This window comes from Zea mays, chromosome 7 (assembly GCF_902167145.1).
Source record: "Zea mays cultivar B73 chromosome 7, Zm-B73-REFERENCE-NAM-5.0, whole genome shotgun sequence".
Taxonomy (NCBI): domain Eukaryota; kingdom Viridiplantae; phylum Streptophyta; class Magnoliopsida; order Poales; family Poaceae; genus Zea; species Zea mays.
Window position 1 is genome coordinate 5,011,505 of NC_050102.1, and position 18,913 is coordinate 5,030,417.

Below are 18,913 nucleotides of genomic sequence, written 5' to 3' on the forward strand. Positions count from 1 at the left end.
ATGGGGCCTATAATTATAATCAGAGGTTTAACGACTGTCAAAGGCCTGGAGGGTGTTGAGCTCCTAGACACTATTCGTACCTATTTATGGCGTATTCATGGTGTTGATTGGTATGGCACGTCAGAGTCGCATGAGGCCAAGGGCCTTCGTCACATGAGAGTAGACAGTAAGACTTCTAGCACATCTGATGTCAGTGCTGCTGATTGGGAGAAGAAGCTGGATACTTTCTAGCAGTAAAGACTGAATGGCCAAGACCCACTGGTCATACTTACTGCTTAGGACAAAATTGATGCAGCAGCTGCTGAAGTTTTAGAGCCTCTTGTCAGGAAAATCAGGGATGAAAAATATGGATGGAAATATGGTTGTGGAGCCAAGGGCTATAAAAAACCTTTTCATGTTCCTGAGTTTGTCCACAAGCATTTGAGGCTCAAACATCCAGACCTTGCATTGGAGTCTACGTCAAAAGTTCAAGAGGATCTTTATTTCCAAAACTACATGAAGTATGTATATGTGATGCTATATTTACAGCTAAAGAACAGTATCATTGAAGTTTAGGAGGTGTGATACTTATCTAGTTCTTTAATTTTTTAAATAGTGACCCTAATGCACCAGGTGGGACCCCAGTGATGCAATTGTCTAGTTCTTTCATTTTTTTAAATACTAACAAACAGTTACTTAAGATCTTGGTCTTGTCAGACAATTATCGAGTACACATTTATATTATCTTTTTTCAGATGGCTAAGCAATATATACTCAAGTCTGGAATTTGATGTGCAGATGAAAGTAGAAGAGCAAGAGCTATGCTAGATTGGTCCAAACTTTTAGTGATAATCGAAGGAATAGCACATGGACTTCTTTACCTACATCCTATTGGACAGTGAGATACTGCCATACTAGTGACAGCAACGCTGTTGAAGCTATTATCCAGCTCTTTCAATCTGATTTATCCTTTTTAATTTGATATCACTCTTTTATTCTATTGATTTGGTGAATGAGAAAGGGACAAGATAACATGAAACTGTTTTGGTATTCTAATCTACTAAATCTCAAGAGGGTGTTTACTGCAGAGAGGAACTCATTGGAAGATGATACTACAAGTCTACAAACATATCTGGCAGCGATGGTGGTTGGTGGAGACAGGTTTGTTGGAGGTTTGTGTCTACAACATACGAGTGGTCTATAATCAAATAAAGCAAAATAATGGTCATTTCACTTCTATAAGCTGTTGCCGTTAAAGGTTGGTAGTCAGGGCTCCAAATTAACCCTGCCTGCTTTGGATGTACATGAATATGAGCTGTTTGGATTTGGACATCCAAAAGCATGTGATCAAATAAAATTAATGTCATATGATGCAAGATTTCACTCTGTTTGGCAGAGCTCAAACCCCTATAACTGGTGGTGATAATAAAATTAATGTGATGTAAACTTCTTTGACTTTTTTTACTCTACCGTTGCATATACCAGTAATTTGATATTAAACTGGGAATACCTGGCAGCGATGGCGAGGTCGTTGGGCTTCCATGGCTGCAAATCGGCACTGCTTCTGCTACGCGGAGCTCGCGACCGATATCCCGTCGGCTGGTGGCTCACGATCTTCCGCGCCGCTGCTAGTATGGGGACCTGGCGGCGATGATTGTCTGACAAGAACAAGATCTTCCGCGCAGCTGCAAGGGGCTCACAATCGCACGGGGATTTTGGTTGCGGGGCGGGGCGAGACGGATGGGGACGACGTCGGGATGGGATGGAGATGAGCTCTTTGACGGCACAGAGGGCGGGTATATCGCTGCAATCCATAGCGTGAGAGTTAAGGAGGTGGTAGTTGACGGGGAGAACGACGTGGGGATCGTGGTCGGAGCGGGATTTGTTTGTTCGCGGCTCGAAGATGAGGATTCGGGGCGCCATGGGAATGCGTGGCTATCGGAGAATGAGTCGCGCAGCGCGGGGGCGGGGGCGGCTGCGCGCATGTCGGGATGGAAGTGGACTGCGACTGCGGTAGCGGGATCGGGATCGGACGGTGGTGATGAACGTAATTAGATGGTTGGGATACAGGCGGGGGCATGGTTGTGCCTGGTCTACGCTACCGTCTTAAGGATTAGCAGAGATATACATGTTTCGTAATTTATATAAAATGCATTTAAAAAGCAGCTTTCCTTCCGCCCCCTCACACCACCGTCAACTACCTTTTTTCGTTCGTCGCCATGCACGACACAGTCATATTTGATACATATAAAACATAAATTCAGTATTAAACGGATACGAACAAATATTACATATTATTTTAGCCAAACGACCGAGCAATGCATGAATGGAAAAGGAGTCCGGACCCTTTTTTTTAGCTCGCTTAGTCATTCGTCCTCTTTTAGCTAGTGACGTGTGGTACTATATGGAGCGCTGCAATGTGTGTGTCTTAATGTTGTGTTGGGCTTTGTGGTCTCTCATGGCCCACCTATGATGTAATAGCCTACTGGCCTGTTGTTAGGCGAGAAGCGGGAGAGAGAAACAAATCTACGTGTTTCGTATGTGACGTACGACACACGAAACTGTTACTTTACAGTAGTAGAGATTTAATGAACAACAAGTTGTTGTTTCTATATAAATAAAGATATGTATGTGGCTACAATTAACTATTTCTCATGAGAAAATATTGAAAGAACAACTTATAGAGTCTGTTTCTTATATAATGCAGAGTTAAGCCTTGAACAGTTATTCTCTGATGTGCCATATTCTGTATCTCTGTGCTCGAATACATCAATGCAAATATATATATATATAGTTTATATATTAAGAGCCCTGGGCTTCCAATAATAGAGGAAGCCCAGGCTAGTCAATATGGGCATTTTGGTTGAACCACACCGAGTCAACAGGTCCTAGTCACGTCGCCGTTACCTCCGTCAGCCAGCCACCTCTCCCACGTTTCCTGTTTCTAAAACCATAGTCGCGCATTCAACGGAGACAAACCAGCGCCGATTTGAAGAAAACCCCAGCCGCGCAGATTTTCCTTTCGTCGGAGGCGACTCCCCAGGCGATTTCCGCGCCTCCAAACCAGCGCAGCACCAATCCACCGCCGCTCCAATCTAGCGCCCTTCCATTCCACCTTACATCCTTCAATCTCCCAGCATTGGAGCCCGATTCAAGAAGTTCCAGGTAATCCAACATTGAAATACACCGAGTTTGCCGTCGATTTTTTGAAGCCTATCGGTCGATTGAAGTGGATTTGATTGTAACCCTTATTCTCCAGCTAAATGTGTGATTTGTATCCGCTTAGACATCACTATAATCGGGTCATTGCATCGCGCATTGCATCTCTTTTTTGTTTAGGAGCCCCGATATTAGGGCATGTGTATTTATTTTATATTCCCACTATCGCCCGACATTCATAGATTTAGACAAAGGCTGTGGATTAGGTATTCACTGATGAGTTAGCAGAGAGTACTCTTATACAACCCAAGTAACACATATATGCTTTTTGTATATAATATATATGCATATCTTCAGTACTGTTTATGCACATTCACCTGAGTCATTTGTTTACACATTTGTTTTATTATATATGCATATAGTCAGTACTCTTTATGCACATTTACTTTAATGATTTGTTTTCACATCTATTTTATTATCAAATATGCTTATTTGTATTTGATATATATGCATATCCTCAGTACTGTTTATGCACATTCACTTGAGTCATTTGTTTACACATTTGTTTTATTATACATGCATATAGTCAGTATTCTTTATGCACATTTACTCTAATGATTTGTTTTCACATCTATTTAATTATCTAATATGCTTATTGTATTTCATTTATATGCATATCCTCAGTACTTTTTATGCCCATTCAATTAAATCATTTGTGTACACATCTGTTTTATTATATATAAAATATACTCATTGGATTTGATATATATGCATATTGGCAGTAATGTGTATGCTCATTCATACACAAGTTTATGAACATTTCGCAATATATTAAGCATATTTGAATTGTTCTATTTACTTGCATAATTAGTTTACACTCCTGTTCATTATATATAAATACATACAGATACTGTTATTTAAGCAAATGTTATTTAAATATTCATGTTATTTGAGCTAAATGTTTTTATTACTATGAACCAGTTATTAAAATATGTTGTATAGTTAGTTGATGCAAAAAGGCTCTTATTTTATCCTGATCCATTTACAATTATATGAAATATTAAATCAATCTTTATGCTTGTATATAACCATTGTTCATTAAATGCTATCGCATAAATGTAAAAGGTAGTTTAAGTTATGTAATTATATAGTATGCATTATATAGTATGCATTTCAGATAGTTATAGTAAAAATTAGTTCTTTTTTGGCATATATCCATGCATAAATCAATGTATTTAAAAACAACTTCTTTTTCTACAGATCTATTCAGTATTTAATCATGAAGTCTGTTGATCGCCCGCCCAGTAATCCAAAAAGATTAACCATTGAATCCAGTCAGGAGGTTTTTTCAATTGACATTTCCAGACGTACAAGATCCAGCAGCTCAGCTCACCAAGATGATATTCCCCAAAATCAGGAGCAGAATGAGCCACAGCCAGCCCCAATCCATCGTTTTCGCAGAAAGGCGTTAGCTTGTCGTTTAAAAAGAAAACCTCCTGCTCCATCCACACTGTCCGACGACGATTTCATGGATGCTCCATCGTTGAAGCGCCAATTCAGATCTGCCTCACCTTCTCCTTCAGAACAAATCAGTGCAAAGAAGTTAAAAGTACCTTCTCCTCAAGTTCCTTGCGTGAAAAGAAGTCCAAAGTATAATATCATTACAAAAAAAACTCTCCTAAACAGAAGACTCCTAGAAAATCACAGGTAACATGTATATATTTATGTTTATTCATGTGTTAATTTTGGTGTCCAATCAAGTTTGTATTTTCCCCCACTTTAAATTTATGTATATTATTATCAACAAATATGGTGTTTACTTTTTTTATTGTTGTAGAATAGTTATTTACAAGCATGTAATAATTATCCCTTGTATCATTAGTTCTAACTATATATATACTTTGTGTATTAATGCATATTCATTTATGCTTCCAGAAACTAAATATCCGCTGCATTCCCTATGATGTTATTGTATCATCTTGGATAATGAGCGATCGACAGCGCGATGCTGTCGCTAGGTTGGGATTTTCAAGCATATTTGATTTGCGAACTGATGCCTTAGAGAGCAGATCACTCATCAGGTGGTTGATGGATAAATTGGATCCACATGACATGACCATACGCCCAGGGGCTGGCAAAGAACTGAAGATAACAAAAGATATTGTTCATCTGATTTTGGGTTTGCCATGTGCTGGAGGAGGCAGGGAGTTTACTGATTGGTATGGTGAAGTGGATGCTGCTGCAAAACTGAGACGTGATCTCAATGTTGGTAAAGAAGAATTTGATGTTGTCAAGCTTCAAGACAAGATAGTGCTTGGCAACGATGATGAGCTTTCAATTAGATGCTTTTTTCTGATTCTATTCAATCGGCTTCTTTTTCCTTCTGCTTCTTGGGGCATTACAAACAATGAGGTACTCATGACTTCAAACATGACCCGAATGTCTGATATTGACTGGTGTCAACTAGTTTACACGGATTTGTGTGATGCTGCCGCACGTTGGCATAAAAGGAACAAAACAAACATCACAGCAACAATATATGGATGCTCACTCATTGTTCTGGTAAGTATTTTTTTGTTTAATGTGCATATATATGATATGCAAATAGTTGTTATGTACTAATTTTATATATTTGTGCATTCCTTTTTTCAGATTTACTATCTTGATCACCTACATCACCCTGCATCTCCTGTTAACAAATATGGTACTCCACGCATTAAGTTTTTTGACAATGAGACCATAAAAGAGTTGGCTCGTGGTGACAGACGCCCCCCCCGTAAAACTGGTGAACCGTTCGGATATGCAGAGGTTAGACATAAACAACTTTTTGTCCTGTTATGCAGATGTTAAAATATTATTACTGCTAACTGTTCTATATTACTTTATACAGTTTCGTAGCCGTTCAGAAACGTGTTACGTCATTGCTCCAGAACGGCCTGTTTCTGCCGTTTTCAACATATATGTGCCACGTATCAAGAATTTGATTGGCAACAAGTTGCAATGTTTGCCCTCCCAGCAACGTCCAATGTTTCAATCATTGTTTGATGCTCATGACAAAGAGGTGGATAAATATTGTGATTCCCTTCAGCTGAGCCATCAGATGATTGTTTCGAAGCAGATTGAACTCTCTGAAACATTTGGTGAAATGATCGATGAAGTTCTGAGAGCTGCAACGCAGCGCGATTCACAGCCAGAAGGTTTTAGTATTTATGTTTATTTTTTAAAACTAATCAAGTTCACGAATTATTTCCTGGAAAATAATATATATTTATACGATCTCAAATAATTTATTATATGCAGTTTTGTATATACAAATTATATATTAATTTATACTCATACAAGCAACAACATATTTTTTCAGTGTATTTCATTTTTTGAAAACTGTATTTTATTTATGCATCCTGATAGTATACTGATGTAGTTTGCAAATGTGTATGTTTAACCATTTTTTATAACGATACATTTATATTGCAGTTATATTTCAGTAACAACTACTATATTATTATATGTTCCAAATGTAGATAACCCCCCACTACCTCAATGCCTCCAACAAATGATCCAGTATCCACACCAACTGTTCCAACACCTGATAAACAGCAACATGATCAGGAAAGCCATGTTCCTACTGATCATATCAAAATATCAGATGATGTAAGTTTTCTCATACAAACTATATATACAATGCATATATTCTATTCTGCATACAAGTTACTGTTTACTCAAATCTCAGTTCTTTCCATTATAGATTGTCAGTGGGAACGTCTGCAAAAAAGATGAAGTTATGGATGCCCCTATTTTTGACAAGACTCCAAAATCTAATGTTTGACTTCCTTATATCACAATTATTATTATTTCATTTACAATGTATGCAAGTAACATTAATATATATGCATGCTTTATTTTTTTTAAATCCCCAGGCTCCCACAACAGACAAGCCTGCTGCTCCTAAGTTAACACCAGATATAAATAGTGTAAGTATTTACACCTTCATCATATTATGCTAATATTAATTATACCCTATGTTTCATTACGTTTATATTAATAAATTTATTGGTTACAGGAAGGACAAAAATTTGTTACACATGATACTCCTGTATCTGGTGCACCTCTGTTCGATAAAACACCACTGACAGATGTAAGACATGTTGTCATTTTCATATTTTTCCTATTTATACACTAAGACATACATATTTATGCAACTGTTTACTAACATATATTCATATATTAGGCAACTACTGACCTGGTTGCAAAGGATAGTTCCTGTAAAGCTGCAGTCGCTGAACATCCCCACGTGTCACGTGAAGACTGTGCTCGCAACCTGCTTAAGTTCATTTTGTCAGGAAAACTAGATCCGAGCATGTATGTATTAGTTATTCAAATTCCAATTAAGTATAATTAGAAGAATTGTAATCAAAGTTTTTCCCCAGGTCTATCATTAATTTTGGAGGATTTGGAGGGTCTGTCCTTGATGTTGTCCAGTCGTTTGGTCCCAACAAATGTCTTGAGAATACTTTCATGCAGGGATTTATCGACTGTATTCGTCAGGATGATGTTTTATACAATCCAGATTCTGTAATCAACACTCTAATACTGAATGTCAACGTTGGGGTAATTTTTTCTCCACAACTTTGTATCTTATTGCAACACTTACTGTATAAATATATAATACTAATCAATTTATTTTCTTTGTCGAGACCGTTTTGAATATCGAGGAGTTTGAACAACACTGTTCAAATCCACAGCCCTTCACAACATCACTTCTTAAAGAACAACTTGAACCGACCCTTCCTTCAGATGATGTTCTGAACCAGATTAAATTGGTGAGCTCTAATCAGTTTCATTTGTACAAATGTTAGAATGTTCTTTTGGTCACTAGTTTTATGTTGTATTAGTTTTAATTTTTCATATGCATAGTATAAATCATTCATAAATTTACATATATATTTAACATATCCTGGTTCCTATGCTACGCCGAAGCCACTGGACCCTTTATGCAATCAATTTTGAACGTCGTCGAATAGACATCTTAGATTCAAATCCTTATGGTACATTGCTTGGAGGCACTACATGGAAACAAATCCATAATGATCAAATGATGATAAATGGAACGAAGATACCTTGGTCTAGATTAATAATGAGAAGACTTAGCATTGCCTTACATGAAGCTCGACCTGAGTCAACTGTACCAAAGTTTGGCAACTACAAGATTGGGCTCCTTCCCAATTGTCCAACCATGACACCAGGGTCAAATGATTGTGGTTTTTTTGTCGCAAACTTCCTCCGCTACTACGATTTTGATGATGGCGACTTATCAGAATTTTATACTCCGGTATGTCACTAAATTAGTCTTCTAATCTTGCATATATTACTCCTTCAGATTTTATTCTACCATTAATTTGATATTATGGCTATTTCAGGATGAACCATTGGACCAATGTGCCTTTGTTCTGCATTACCTTACCTTTCATCGCAACAACATGGTTGCCCCCCTTCCTGCAGAATTGCTGCCTTTCAAGTATGCTCCAAGGAGATGCCGTTGTTTGAAAGCCAAGACTTAGATAGCATAGCTGAACATGATTCCCTGTGGGATCCACAAAACTGTTTATGTTACTTGTTAAGTCACTTATGTCAGGCCTCTGATCATGTGTTTGATACTCCATGTGCCACTTATGTTCAATGTATCTAATGTCTATGCTACTTCTCATCAGTTTTTATTTGAAGTGTGTCAAACATAATTGTTACCAGAATGTCTATTTATGTTATCTGTTAACAAATTCTATGCTGTTTTCATTTCCAGTTTGTGAGTTGGTTAATCGTTTTGCTTCCAATGTTTGGCTTATTTGTATTATCATATTGTTTCAATATTCAAGTTTTATGCATAATATATACTTCCTTATTTTATATACACTAGGTTCATCTTTTATAAATTTTTCACGCTAATTATGCTAATTGTAACAAGTGTTTATGCTATATCTTGTTTGTTGTATTTGAAGTGTGAAACCGATGTATGCACTCCCATTTGATTAGTATTGTTAAGTGTATACAGTTTTATATACCATTAATGTCCAGACCTTCCGATTGCTAAACGTTCAATGCCAATTTATTGTACATATTCAGTTACATAATTTGTGTAATTGTCTATATTTACGCAACATTTTATAGTTTTATATCAACGCATTATATAACCCTTTCATGCAAACTATTGAATTTCCAACAAAATAAAGCATAAGTCATTGTGATATTACAAGTTTCTACTAAATCGACCACTCTTTAGTCACACTTCAAATTATTCGCCCAAATCCATATGCTCATCGGCTTCTTCATTTTCCACTTCTTCATCAATACGATGTTTTTTTGCAGTCGATGTTTCATTCCACTGTGGAGCAGTTGTTTTATTGTTTAGTCTTGATCCGGCTGGCCGTCCTCTCTTTCGATTAGACAGTTTTGCTAGCCTTGCCCTGTTCTCTTCCACAGACAGACATGTTCTGCTGTTATGCCCATCTGCTATTCCACACAAATGGCATCTCCTATTCTTCTTTTTCTCTCCTTTCGCACCTAGTCTCATAATCTTATCTTCTGAATTTTTGATTGTCCGGCCTTTTGGTCTTGCACGATCCGGCATACTCAGATTTATAACATCCACATTAAAATTCAACCTCTGCATAATAATAGACGTTACTATTTAGTATACGCATATTTACATATATTTATACCAATCAGTAAAATCATTTATCAATGATCACCTTTTTAGCTTCTGAGGATGCAGCAATATGTTCCATTTGTTCATGTGCTACGTGACACGGAGAACTTGTATCACCAACCTCATGTGAAATTCTCATGTTGTCTTCCTTTAGAGCCCAACCCAAATACATCAACATTTACATGCAGCATAAATATATATTTTCATTTTAGACAAATAAACAATATTATTTTAATATGTACCTGGTTACCAGTTGTTATTATTGTTAACGCATGTTCACATCCAGTCCTGGTGTTATGTGAATCCTACAAAATATTATTTGCTTATTACATTGATTTTATATATTCATTATGTACAATACTTCATGCAAGCTTATATATATATATCTTTTACATACCTTATTATGACATGTAATTGTATTGTCATCTTCCATCCCATCGCCAGCATTATTTTTATTTAACTCTTCTTCCTGGTACAAAATATCATGTTACTATGCATAATTTATGTTACAAATAGTATAACACTAAAACATCTGCAATATTATTACCTTGTCTTCCTCATTATCACTAACATCTGTTGACTCATTACATCCAATATCTGGCTCCAATCGGCTTAGAACGACATCGAGCTCATCCAACACATCCATCGCCTTATCGTACCCTGCTTTTGACATGCACGCCTGGCGAACTACTTTCATTGTTTTCATTAACAACATTTTCTGTCTGTATAATTTAGTAACTCCATCCTTCCCCCTGAAGCTCTTATCAATTCTTTCAAACGGAACATCTTTTCTTGATGAGACAGTGTACCTTTGCAATATATACTTTGAAGGTATCTTTTCAACTTGAAGATGCATGAAGGTTCTTAAAAGATGAACACACAATAGACCTGAAAACATGAAAACAAACCATTATTTCAAAAATATACATTAATTTGTACTACAATCATCAAATTCTCTAGTATGCAAATTTTTTATGCTAACCAACATAATACGTACAAACCTGTATGTTCCCACTGTTTGCACTCGCATGTATACTCCCCAGCTTCTATGTCTGCTGTTATCTTGAATTGATGTTGTCCCCACACAATTTTATTAGACCGTTTTGTATGCTGTACGATCCATTCATTATCACATCCGTCTGGGTCCTTTAATATTTTGTATACAGTGGCGTATTTCATTGATTCCTCAAATCTATTCATAACAGCTCTGGTGTATGCTCTAGAGACTCTCACTTCGAACCTATATAATGTATCTGTTGTCCTTGGTGCCTATAACACATTAATATCATAATTAAACAAATTATTTACATAAATGTATGCAAACCGTTATTGCTAACAAGCACGACATACCTTGCTCACCAATGCCTCCTTTGATTCTTTCATTTTCCTGTTGTGCAACATTTTCATCATTTGTTTAGCGAACTCATGCAGTGGGGTGTTCGCATCTACATGTGATTGCTTCACTAATCTGTTCATGCTCTCACTTCGTTGTGTAGATACCATTACCCCCACAGAAGTCATTTTTAAAAAATGCAGGTATCCATTCTTTTCTTATTTCATATAATTTGCGTAGAGTCATATCTTCATGAAGATTGAACTCCTCTAGCATCATTTCCCAGGCACATTCAAACTCATGAGGAGTTAATGGATGATGTATAATAGACTGGAATGTTGTTTTAAAATCCTTAACAGCAAACCTGACATATATCTCATTTAGGAATGGCATAAATCTATTCTGTACATGCCATAAGCACAGTCTGTGAACTGTTTTTGGAAATACAGTTCTCAGAGCAATTGGCATTGCAGGATCTTGATCTGCAATTGCTCACAGATTATTCAGTTATTTTCACAATAAATTAATTCACTATTTTGCGTAACAAATTTATATATCACATACCTGTAAGCATAACTCTTGGACCCTCGCATCCCATACATGTTTTGAATGAATTGAAAGCCCATTCAAAAGTATGTACAGTTTCATCTCCCAACAAAACAAATCCAAACACTGTACACTGCAGATGGCTGTTAGCTCCAACAAACATGCCCAGTGGTTTATCATATATATTTGTCTTGTGTGTTGTATCAAATGTCACAGCATCACTATAATCTGCGTATTCCCCCTGCATACTTGCGTGTGACCAAAAAATACTAACTATTTTCCCATCATCGTCTAGCTGGAAATCACAAAAAAATTGTGGATTCTGTTTCTTGCATTCTCTAAAGAAAGCCAAAAGTTTGGCTACATCATTTGAGCAATTTTCTCTTCTCCTGGCTGCCCTCCTACATTTGTTTGCACAAAAAATTATTACACACACATTTACTATAGTAATATTCATGGCTATTGATATATACACATGTAACAAAAAAGTATAGCTTACATGTTTTTCAGATCTTGAGCAGTTACCGGTACGTTCTCTGGCCCATCATGCATTTCTGATATAAAATCAACTATGCAATGTTGCGGCACTCGGCTATCATGCATTGCATCCACAAAATTTATGAACTCAGCATCCCTAATTTTGTTGCAACGTAAATGTTGTTTCTCTGCTTCGTCAGTTATGAACTCATGGTTATGCTCCAAGTTTACCAGTTCAATTTTTGTAGCTACAACCATTTTATTTTCATCATCATATATTTTTTTAATTTTATTCCAGCTTTGCATTGCGTACGCCCCGATGATCTATTCCTCATCCTAGGTGTATCATTTGATTTTGCTGCACTTTTACCTTCACGTGAACAATTTATCCACTTACTGAATGTCTTCTCTCTGTATTTCTTCAGTGGAAATCCAACTTCATATGCATACCTTTTATAGAATTTATATGCATCATCAACATCCTTGAAAGTCATCCCTACCGTTGGCACTATAGTTGGATCAATGTTTTTTGCCTGCTATTTCATTGTCATTGTTGTTTGTACCATGGAATATGTTCACAACAATATAATCAATCAATAATCAAATACAGCGATTGGACTTACATGTGAACGCAGTATCTGTGGCGTATCCATCTCCCTGGAGCTAATATTGGACATAGGAGGTCGAACCCTTTGTTCTCCTTCTTCCCCTATGCTCATCTCGGCGATCTCAGGACCCATTAGAGCAGGAGGTGGTGTCACCAGTGAGTTACCACCAACTCCTCCCTCTGTCTCTGGATCAAGACGAACGTCATCTCCTTCCATCGTCGGCGACCCTCCAGAGCCGGCCATCTCCAACTCCGATTAGTTATGCAGGCTTAGTGGTCTTTTTTCCGAATGAAAGTAAATCTCGGATACTATAAAAGTAACCACATCCACGTTTACAGGGTCTCCCCATTATTTCCGAAACCGTCCCGATATTATGGCGACGTCTTTGTCAAACTAAAATTCATAATATAAAATTTACGCACAATGACACAACGTTTTACACCAATCGGTATATACTGTTTATGCATCTATTATGCCGTTTCGGTTTTATGTCATATCTTTCAACATTTTATGCTTCATTTTTTTACCTTCCGCACATTACTTACCATGCAAGATCCATAATTTACGCGCCCACGTATCACAGTAATCACGTTTGCATGTGGCATCTATTCCCTTTAATTCCGCGCAATTCCCTTACCATTCAAACAACCGCGTCACGGCGCCGTCTGTCCTGCATGCCGCCTCTCAGCCCCACGTTAAAACACAGGCGCGCCTGTTCCATCGACCAGACCTTGGGAACCGACCTGGGCTTCCTTTAATATCCGAAGCTCAGGGCTCCCGTTATACCTGCCATATCTATACTATACTTAAAGCACCAGTTTCAACGGTCGTCATGCGTCATTTTTTTACAAATAACCCCTTACAGCTATTTCAAATTAATCCGTTGCACGTCTATAGATACCAAACGACGCCCGGCACGGGCTAAATACACGTGGGCCACAACTATGGCACATGCACGTCATGTCGGCCTGCTAACTGTGTCAGGCCAGCCCGTTAGCCCGTCGATCCATTTAATTAAATCAGCGTAACGACGCCCGACACGAGCTAGATGCACGCGGGCCACAACTATGGCACAGACGTCATACCGGCCTGCTAACTGTGTCGGGCCAGCCCGTTAGCCCGTCGATCCATTTAATTAAATCAGCGTAAAATGTTAAAAAACGGTGTAGGAGGTGGGGTTCGAACCCATGCCCTGATGGAAGAGGGGCGAGAGACACTGGGTGAAACTGTCTAACCAGTAAAACATCACGCTAAGATATTTTTAATATTGAATATAAATTGTATATAGGTATATACCTTTTTTGTAAAATAAAAAAATAATCGTGTCGGACTGGGCCAGCACTACGATCCGAGGCTACAGCTCAAGCACGGCACGACGTAAGAGCAGCATTAGGTCGTTTCTGAGACCACATTGGCGCAATGGACTACATGGTGTTTGAGGTTGCTGAATTGGATGAAACAGCAATGATTTGTCACACTAACAACAAAATGAAAGGTTATTTGTTGTTTTAAACGTTAGTAATTGCTACGAAGTAGCATAATTTACATGGAGCGCATCCAGTTTTTATTGATGTTTGACTTTAGCAATCACTTCATATTTTAATCTATCTTTTTTATAAGTTTGACTTCATGGGACTTATTTTAGAAACTTGATCTCACAAACTCTTTTATTTGGTCTTTGTACGATGGAATTATGTCATTTTATAATCTCTGTTCATTCAGTCAATCGTTGTGAACTCTCTTCTAATCGCTCACTTCATTGGTCGTGTTGTAACAAGACATATTTGCATGGAGTAAACAATAACATCAGTTAGCCAAATCAAAAAAAAAAATATTATACAGAGAGCGGAGACAATCAATAAAAAATCTTGAAATTTTTTTGATGGATAATTTACGTGGGTATTGTTGTAAGCCGTCGCAACGCACGGGCAACCGACTAGTATATATATATATATATATATATATATATTACTTAATAAAAAATCGAATGATCTATTAAAAATACATGTTACTATTTTATTATATAAATTTAGGAGAAAGTTAAAATAATTTATAATTTAGAACGGAGAACATGAGGAAGAGTAAGTATATAATTAGGTTAACCATGCATGCATGCCAAGCACAGGTTGTTATTACGTGGTCCTTCGCTCCATGCACATAGACAGACACGGTTAGACACACGCGTAAAAAACACAGCATGAGCATTGATCCATCAGCTGAGAGTGGTGTCCAAATTCGTCTTGCGTCAGTGTGGTTCTGCTGCTATATACAAGAAGGTGAGCTACTGAACCAAACGCAGCAGCCAGCCACTCCGCACCTCACGTCCTCTCTCCTCACCTGCCCATGCTTTGCACTGGAAGGCCACCAACCATCTCTAACTCTCCATGTCATTCCCAGTTCTGGCCGGCAAAACAGTACGTGCTCAGCAGCTTCGGAATGAAGCTATAAGATGCCCGGGAAGGACCCATGTCTTTGCGTCTCAATTCACAAGCGCCTTCAAACTTTCAGAACACGCACTTCTGCTAGCTAGCTAGTAGCCATGGCTTCCGCAGTCTCGTCTCTCTTCTTCGCCACGGCGCTCGTGATGATGGCGCTCATGATCATGCTCGAGGGCAGCACCACATGCCACGCCGCGCGGCATCTTGCCGACACGACGACCGCCCCGACCGCTGCTCCTACCGCCATCCCGGCCATTCCTGCCATGCCGAAGCCGCCGGTCGTGCCCACCATTCCCGCGGCCACCCTTCCACCGATACCCGCCGTGCCGACGTCGACGGTGCCTGCGCTGGGCGTGCCACCGATCCCCGCGTTACCCAAGATCCCCGCGATGCCCCCTATGCCGGCTGTACCCGCATTGCCAAAGGTGACGGTGACGCTGCCGCCGCCGATGCCCGCCGTCGTCGTCCCTAAGGTTGGCGCCTTGCCGCCGATGCCCGCCGTGCCTAATTTGACACTGCCGCCGATGCCCTCGATCCCGGGCGTGCCCATGCCGTTTGTGGCGCCGCCTCCTTCGGCATAATTCAATTCACCAATGTCTGATAGAGTGTCCATATATCTGAGTATTCGAGTTGATCTCACTCTCGATCAATCCATGTGTACGATCTTCGCTGGGCACGCATGCTGCAGATTTACTTAATTGGTGTATGTATGTGATTCTATATACTTCTATATATTGTTGTATCCAGTCTTTTTCAAAGTTATAATGTTGTGTCAAGCTTTAATTTGTCAGTTCATTTTCTTTCATTTTTTTTGGTTGGAGGTCGTCATTTGTTGTAATCTGTAAGTGGATACGTATGTACAGAGTGCTCGACTACCCCTTGTGCAGTTTTTTCATGTATTTGAATTTTTTTTGGTACTTTGTTAGCTGCAGAATGGCAGTGTCTACGTCTTACTGGCAGTTTTATGAAGTGAACTTTGGCACGCGACTGAAAGAAAACCAAAAGTTCGTTCATGTGTGATATATGACGTATGGAGTCTGGAACTCTCCTGTTCATTATCCGTTTAATCATAAACACTACCGGAATCTGGGTCTTTGCCGAGTACCGAACTCTTTGCCGAGTGCTTTTTGTCGGGCACTCGGCAAATACTTCTTTGCCGAGAGCCGCACTCGGCAAAGTCCTGCACTCGGTAACGATTTCGTTTACCGAGTGCAGGACACTCGATACAGAAATACACTCGGTAAAGACAAGTTTGCCGAGTGACAAACACTCGACAAAGGTGGCTCTCACCAAATGGCCGTCAGCGGCCGTTTTAAAGCTGACGGCCGTCAACCTTTGCCGAGGGCCGAGGGTCGGCACTCGGCAAAGAACTCTTTACCCAGTGTCTTCTGTTGACACTCGGCAAAACATATTTTTATTTTTTAAATTTTGTCCACCAAACTTTTTATGGTATGTTCCTACACTATGTAGACCTACATGTATCATTTGTGGACAATTATAACAGAGTTTTCAATTGGTAGTAGATTTAGTTCGTTTATTTGAATTACTTCGGAAAATTTAGATTTGAACTGCAGGTCACTCGAAACTTGAAAAACCGTGCATGCAAAAATTATATCCATGCTACTTAGCATAAGTTACGACCAACAGGAGCGGACCGGAAACTTCGAGCAACATGCTCACTAAACATGGCCGTGAACTTGTCATCCACATATTTAAAAATTGTATAAAATACAAACAAAGTCAAAAAATCATGAAACTTGTACACGTGTCATGATATCATATATAGATGCTGTGATAAAAATTTGAGAAAGTTTCGAGAAAGTTGAGACGTACTATGTGTAGAAACCTAGGAGAACTACACATGAAATCATAGAGTTTCAATGTAGTTCGCCTAGGTTTCTACACATAGTATGTCACAGCTTTCTCGAAACATTCTCAAATTTTTTTATCACAGCCTCTACATATGATATCATCTCCAGAGGACAAGTTTCATGATTTTTTTGACTTTGTTTGTCTTTTATACAATTTTTAAACAACTCGATGACAAGTTCACGACCATGTTTGTAATACCCAACTTTTGGAATATAAAAGAAAGGGATAAAATTTTGGATAGTGCTTTTTCATTCATAAAGAATTGTTAGGAGACAGGTCTAAAATAAATCATACCTCAATGAGGTGTGCATCATGTCGAAGTTCTTGTAATGTTGCATTTGTACTTTAAATTATGAGACGAGTTTAAATAAGAATTTGAAAAGGGAATTAAGAAAAGAAAAGATAATGGATATAAAAATATGAATAATATATCTAAAAATGTCTCCAAATTAGTACTTTTAACTGCACCAATATAATTTATAATTATTGAGCCACAAGATTTGAATTCAAACTTTAGGTTTTTGAACTAAAAAGAGTAAAACAAAACAGAAAAAAGAAAAAGAGAAATAAAAGAGAAAACCGCGCGCAGGCCTAATTCCTGAACCCGGCCCACCTAGTTTTCCTCTGCGCGGCCCATCATCGTGCCTTTGCGCTGACAGCTGGGGCCCTCTCGCCAGCCCCTCACTCTCTATCCCGTCGCGCGTTGCTGTGAATGACGGGTGGCCCCGCCTGTCAGATCGTCTCCCACCCCAGAACAACCTTGCGTATGCCTCGGAACCCCAGAACAACCTTGCGTATGCCTCGGAACACACCCGCGCGAATCGGGCGGGGGAAATCCGCCGTTCTCCTCGACCTGGGCATGGCATCAGCTATAAAACCGGGGCCCTGGACGTCGTATGCTCCCTCAACCCACACCGTTGAACCCGAGTCTGTAGGAGCAAGCCCTCACAAAGGACGTCGGTCAGTGCAAGGGAGAGAGAAGGAGATTCCGGCCGTCACCATGGAACCTCGCTGGCGTCTGCAATTGGAGCGTGTGATCTGGTTGGGAAGCTTCGTTGGGTCATGCAGGGGCTAATCGTGCTGTCTTCAAAAGAGTAGGGCGCCGCTGAGACCCGGAATTTCTCACCGGCGCAAAACCTCACCCTCAAATCCGCCGTACGTCGTGGCTGGGTACCCCTGCATCCTTATTCCTGGTATGATCTCTTGCATCTTGACCGAGTGCATCTCCCCTGTGATTATTGGGGTTGGATTTGGCGTCTGGGGGTCAGAATCGCCCGGAATCTCTCGAGGGCATGGCGGACTCGCGGCTGATCCACTGCGGTCCATGGCGAGCCTCTGCGTAGGCTCACTGTAGGAATTGATTTCCCAACGGGTTGGTGGGGCGTGTAGCGTGGTATAGCTCAGGTCAGGCGGGGATTCAGGGCGTTGGTTGCCGGGATGCCGTGCGTCGGTGTGCACCGCCGTCGCCGGGATGGGCACCAGCGCGACCTGGTGTCGCGAGATTGAAGATGAGCGGGGACCGTCCGTGTAATGATGAGCGCTCTAGATTGAAAGAAAAAGAGGTAAGCCCCTGACCGTAGATCCATTCATCAACGATGGTGATTCAGCCAGCACACCGACTCGTCTGTGGATGATCCTAGCCATCGGTTGCCAGATCGACGCTTAAGATTAGATTTCCATTCATAAAATCTCGACCGTTCGATTGGAATACGGTGACCAGTGTGGGTACCGATTCGTAATAACCTAGGTCTAATCTGGGCCCTTGGGTCGGGATCGGATGGCTCAAAATCCATCATACCTC

The 18,913-nt window shown here is 39.6% G+C and overlaps 1 protein-coding gene and 1 pseudogene across 1 annotated transcript; both read left to right on the plus strand.

The window, feature by feature from the left end:
- On the plus strand, positions 1–807 carry LOC103633675 (serrate RNA effector molecule-like; annotated as a pseudogene).
- Positions 808–15,278: 14,471 nt separating this feature from the next.
- Positions 15,279–16,165, plus strand: LOC100281131 (uncharacterized). The gene has a single exon (NM_001154050.2). It carries the CDS (start codon positions 15,342–15,344, stop codon positions 15,819–15,821), a length of 480 nt encoding a protein of 159 aa, NP_001147522.2. The 5' UTR covers positions 15,279–15,341; the 3' UTR covers positions 15,822–16,165.
- Positions 16,166–18,913: the final 2,748 nt, after the last annotated feature.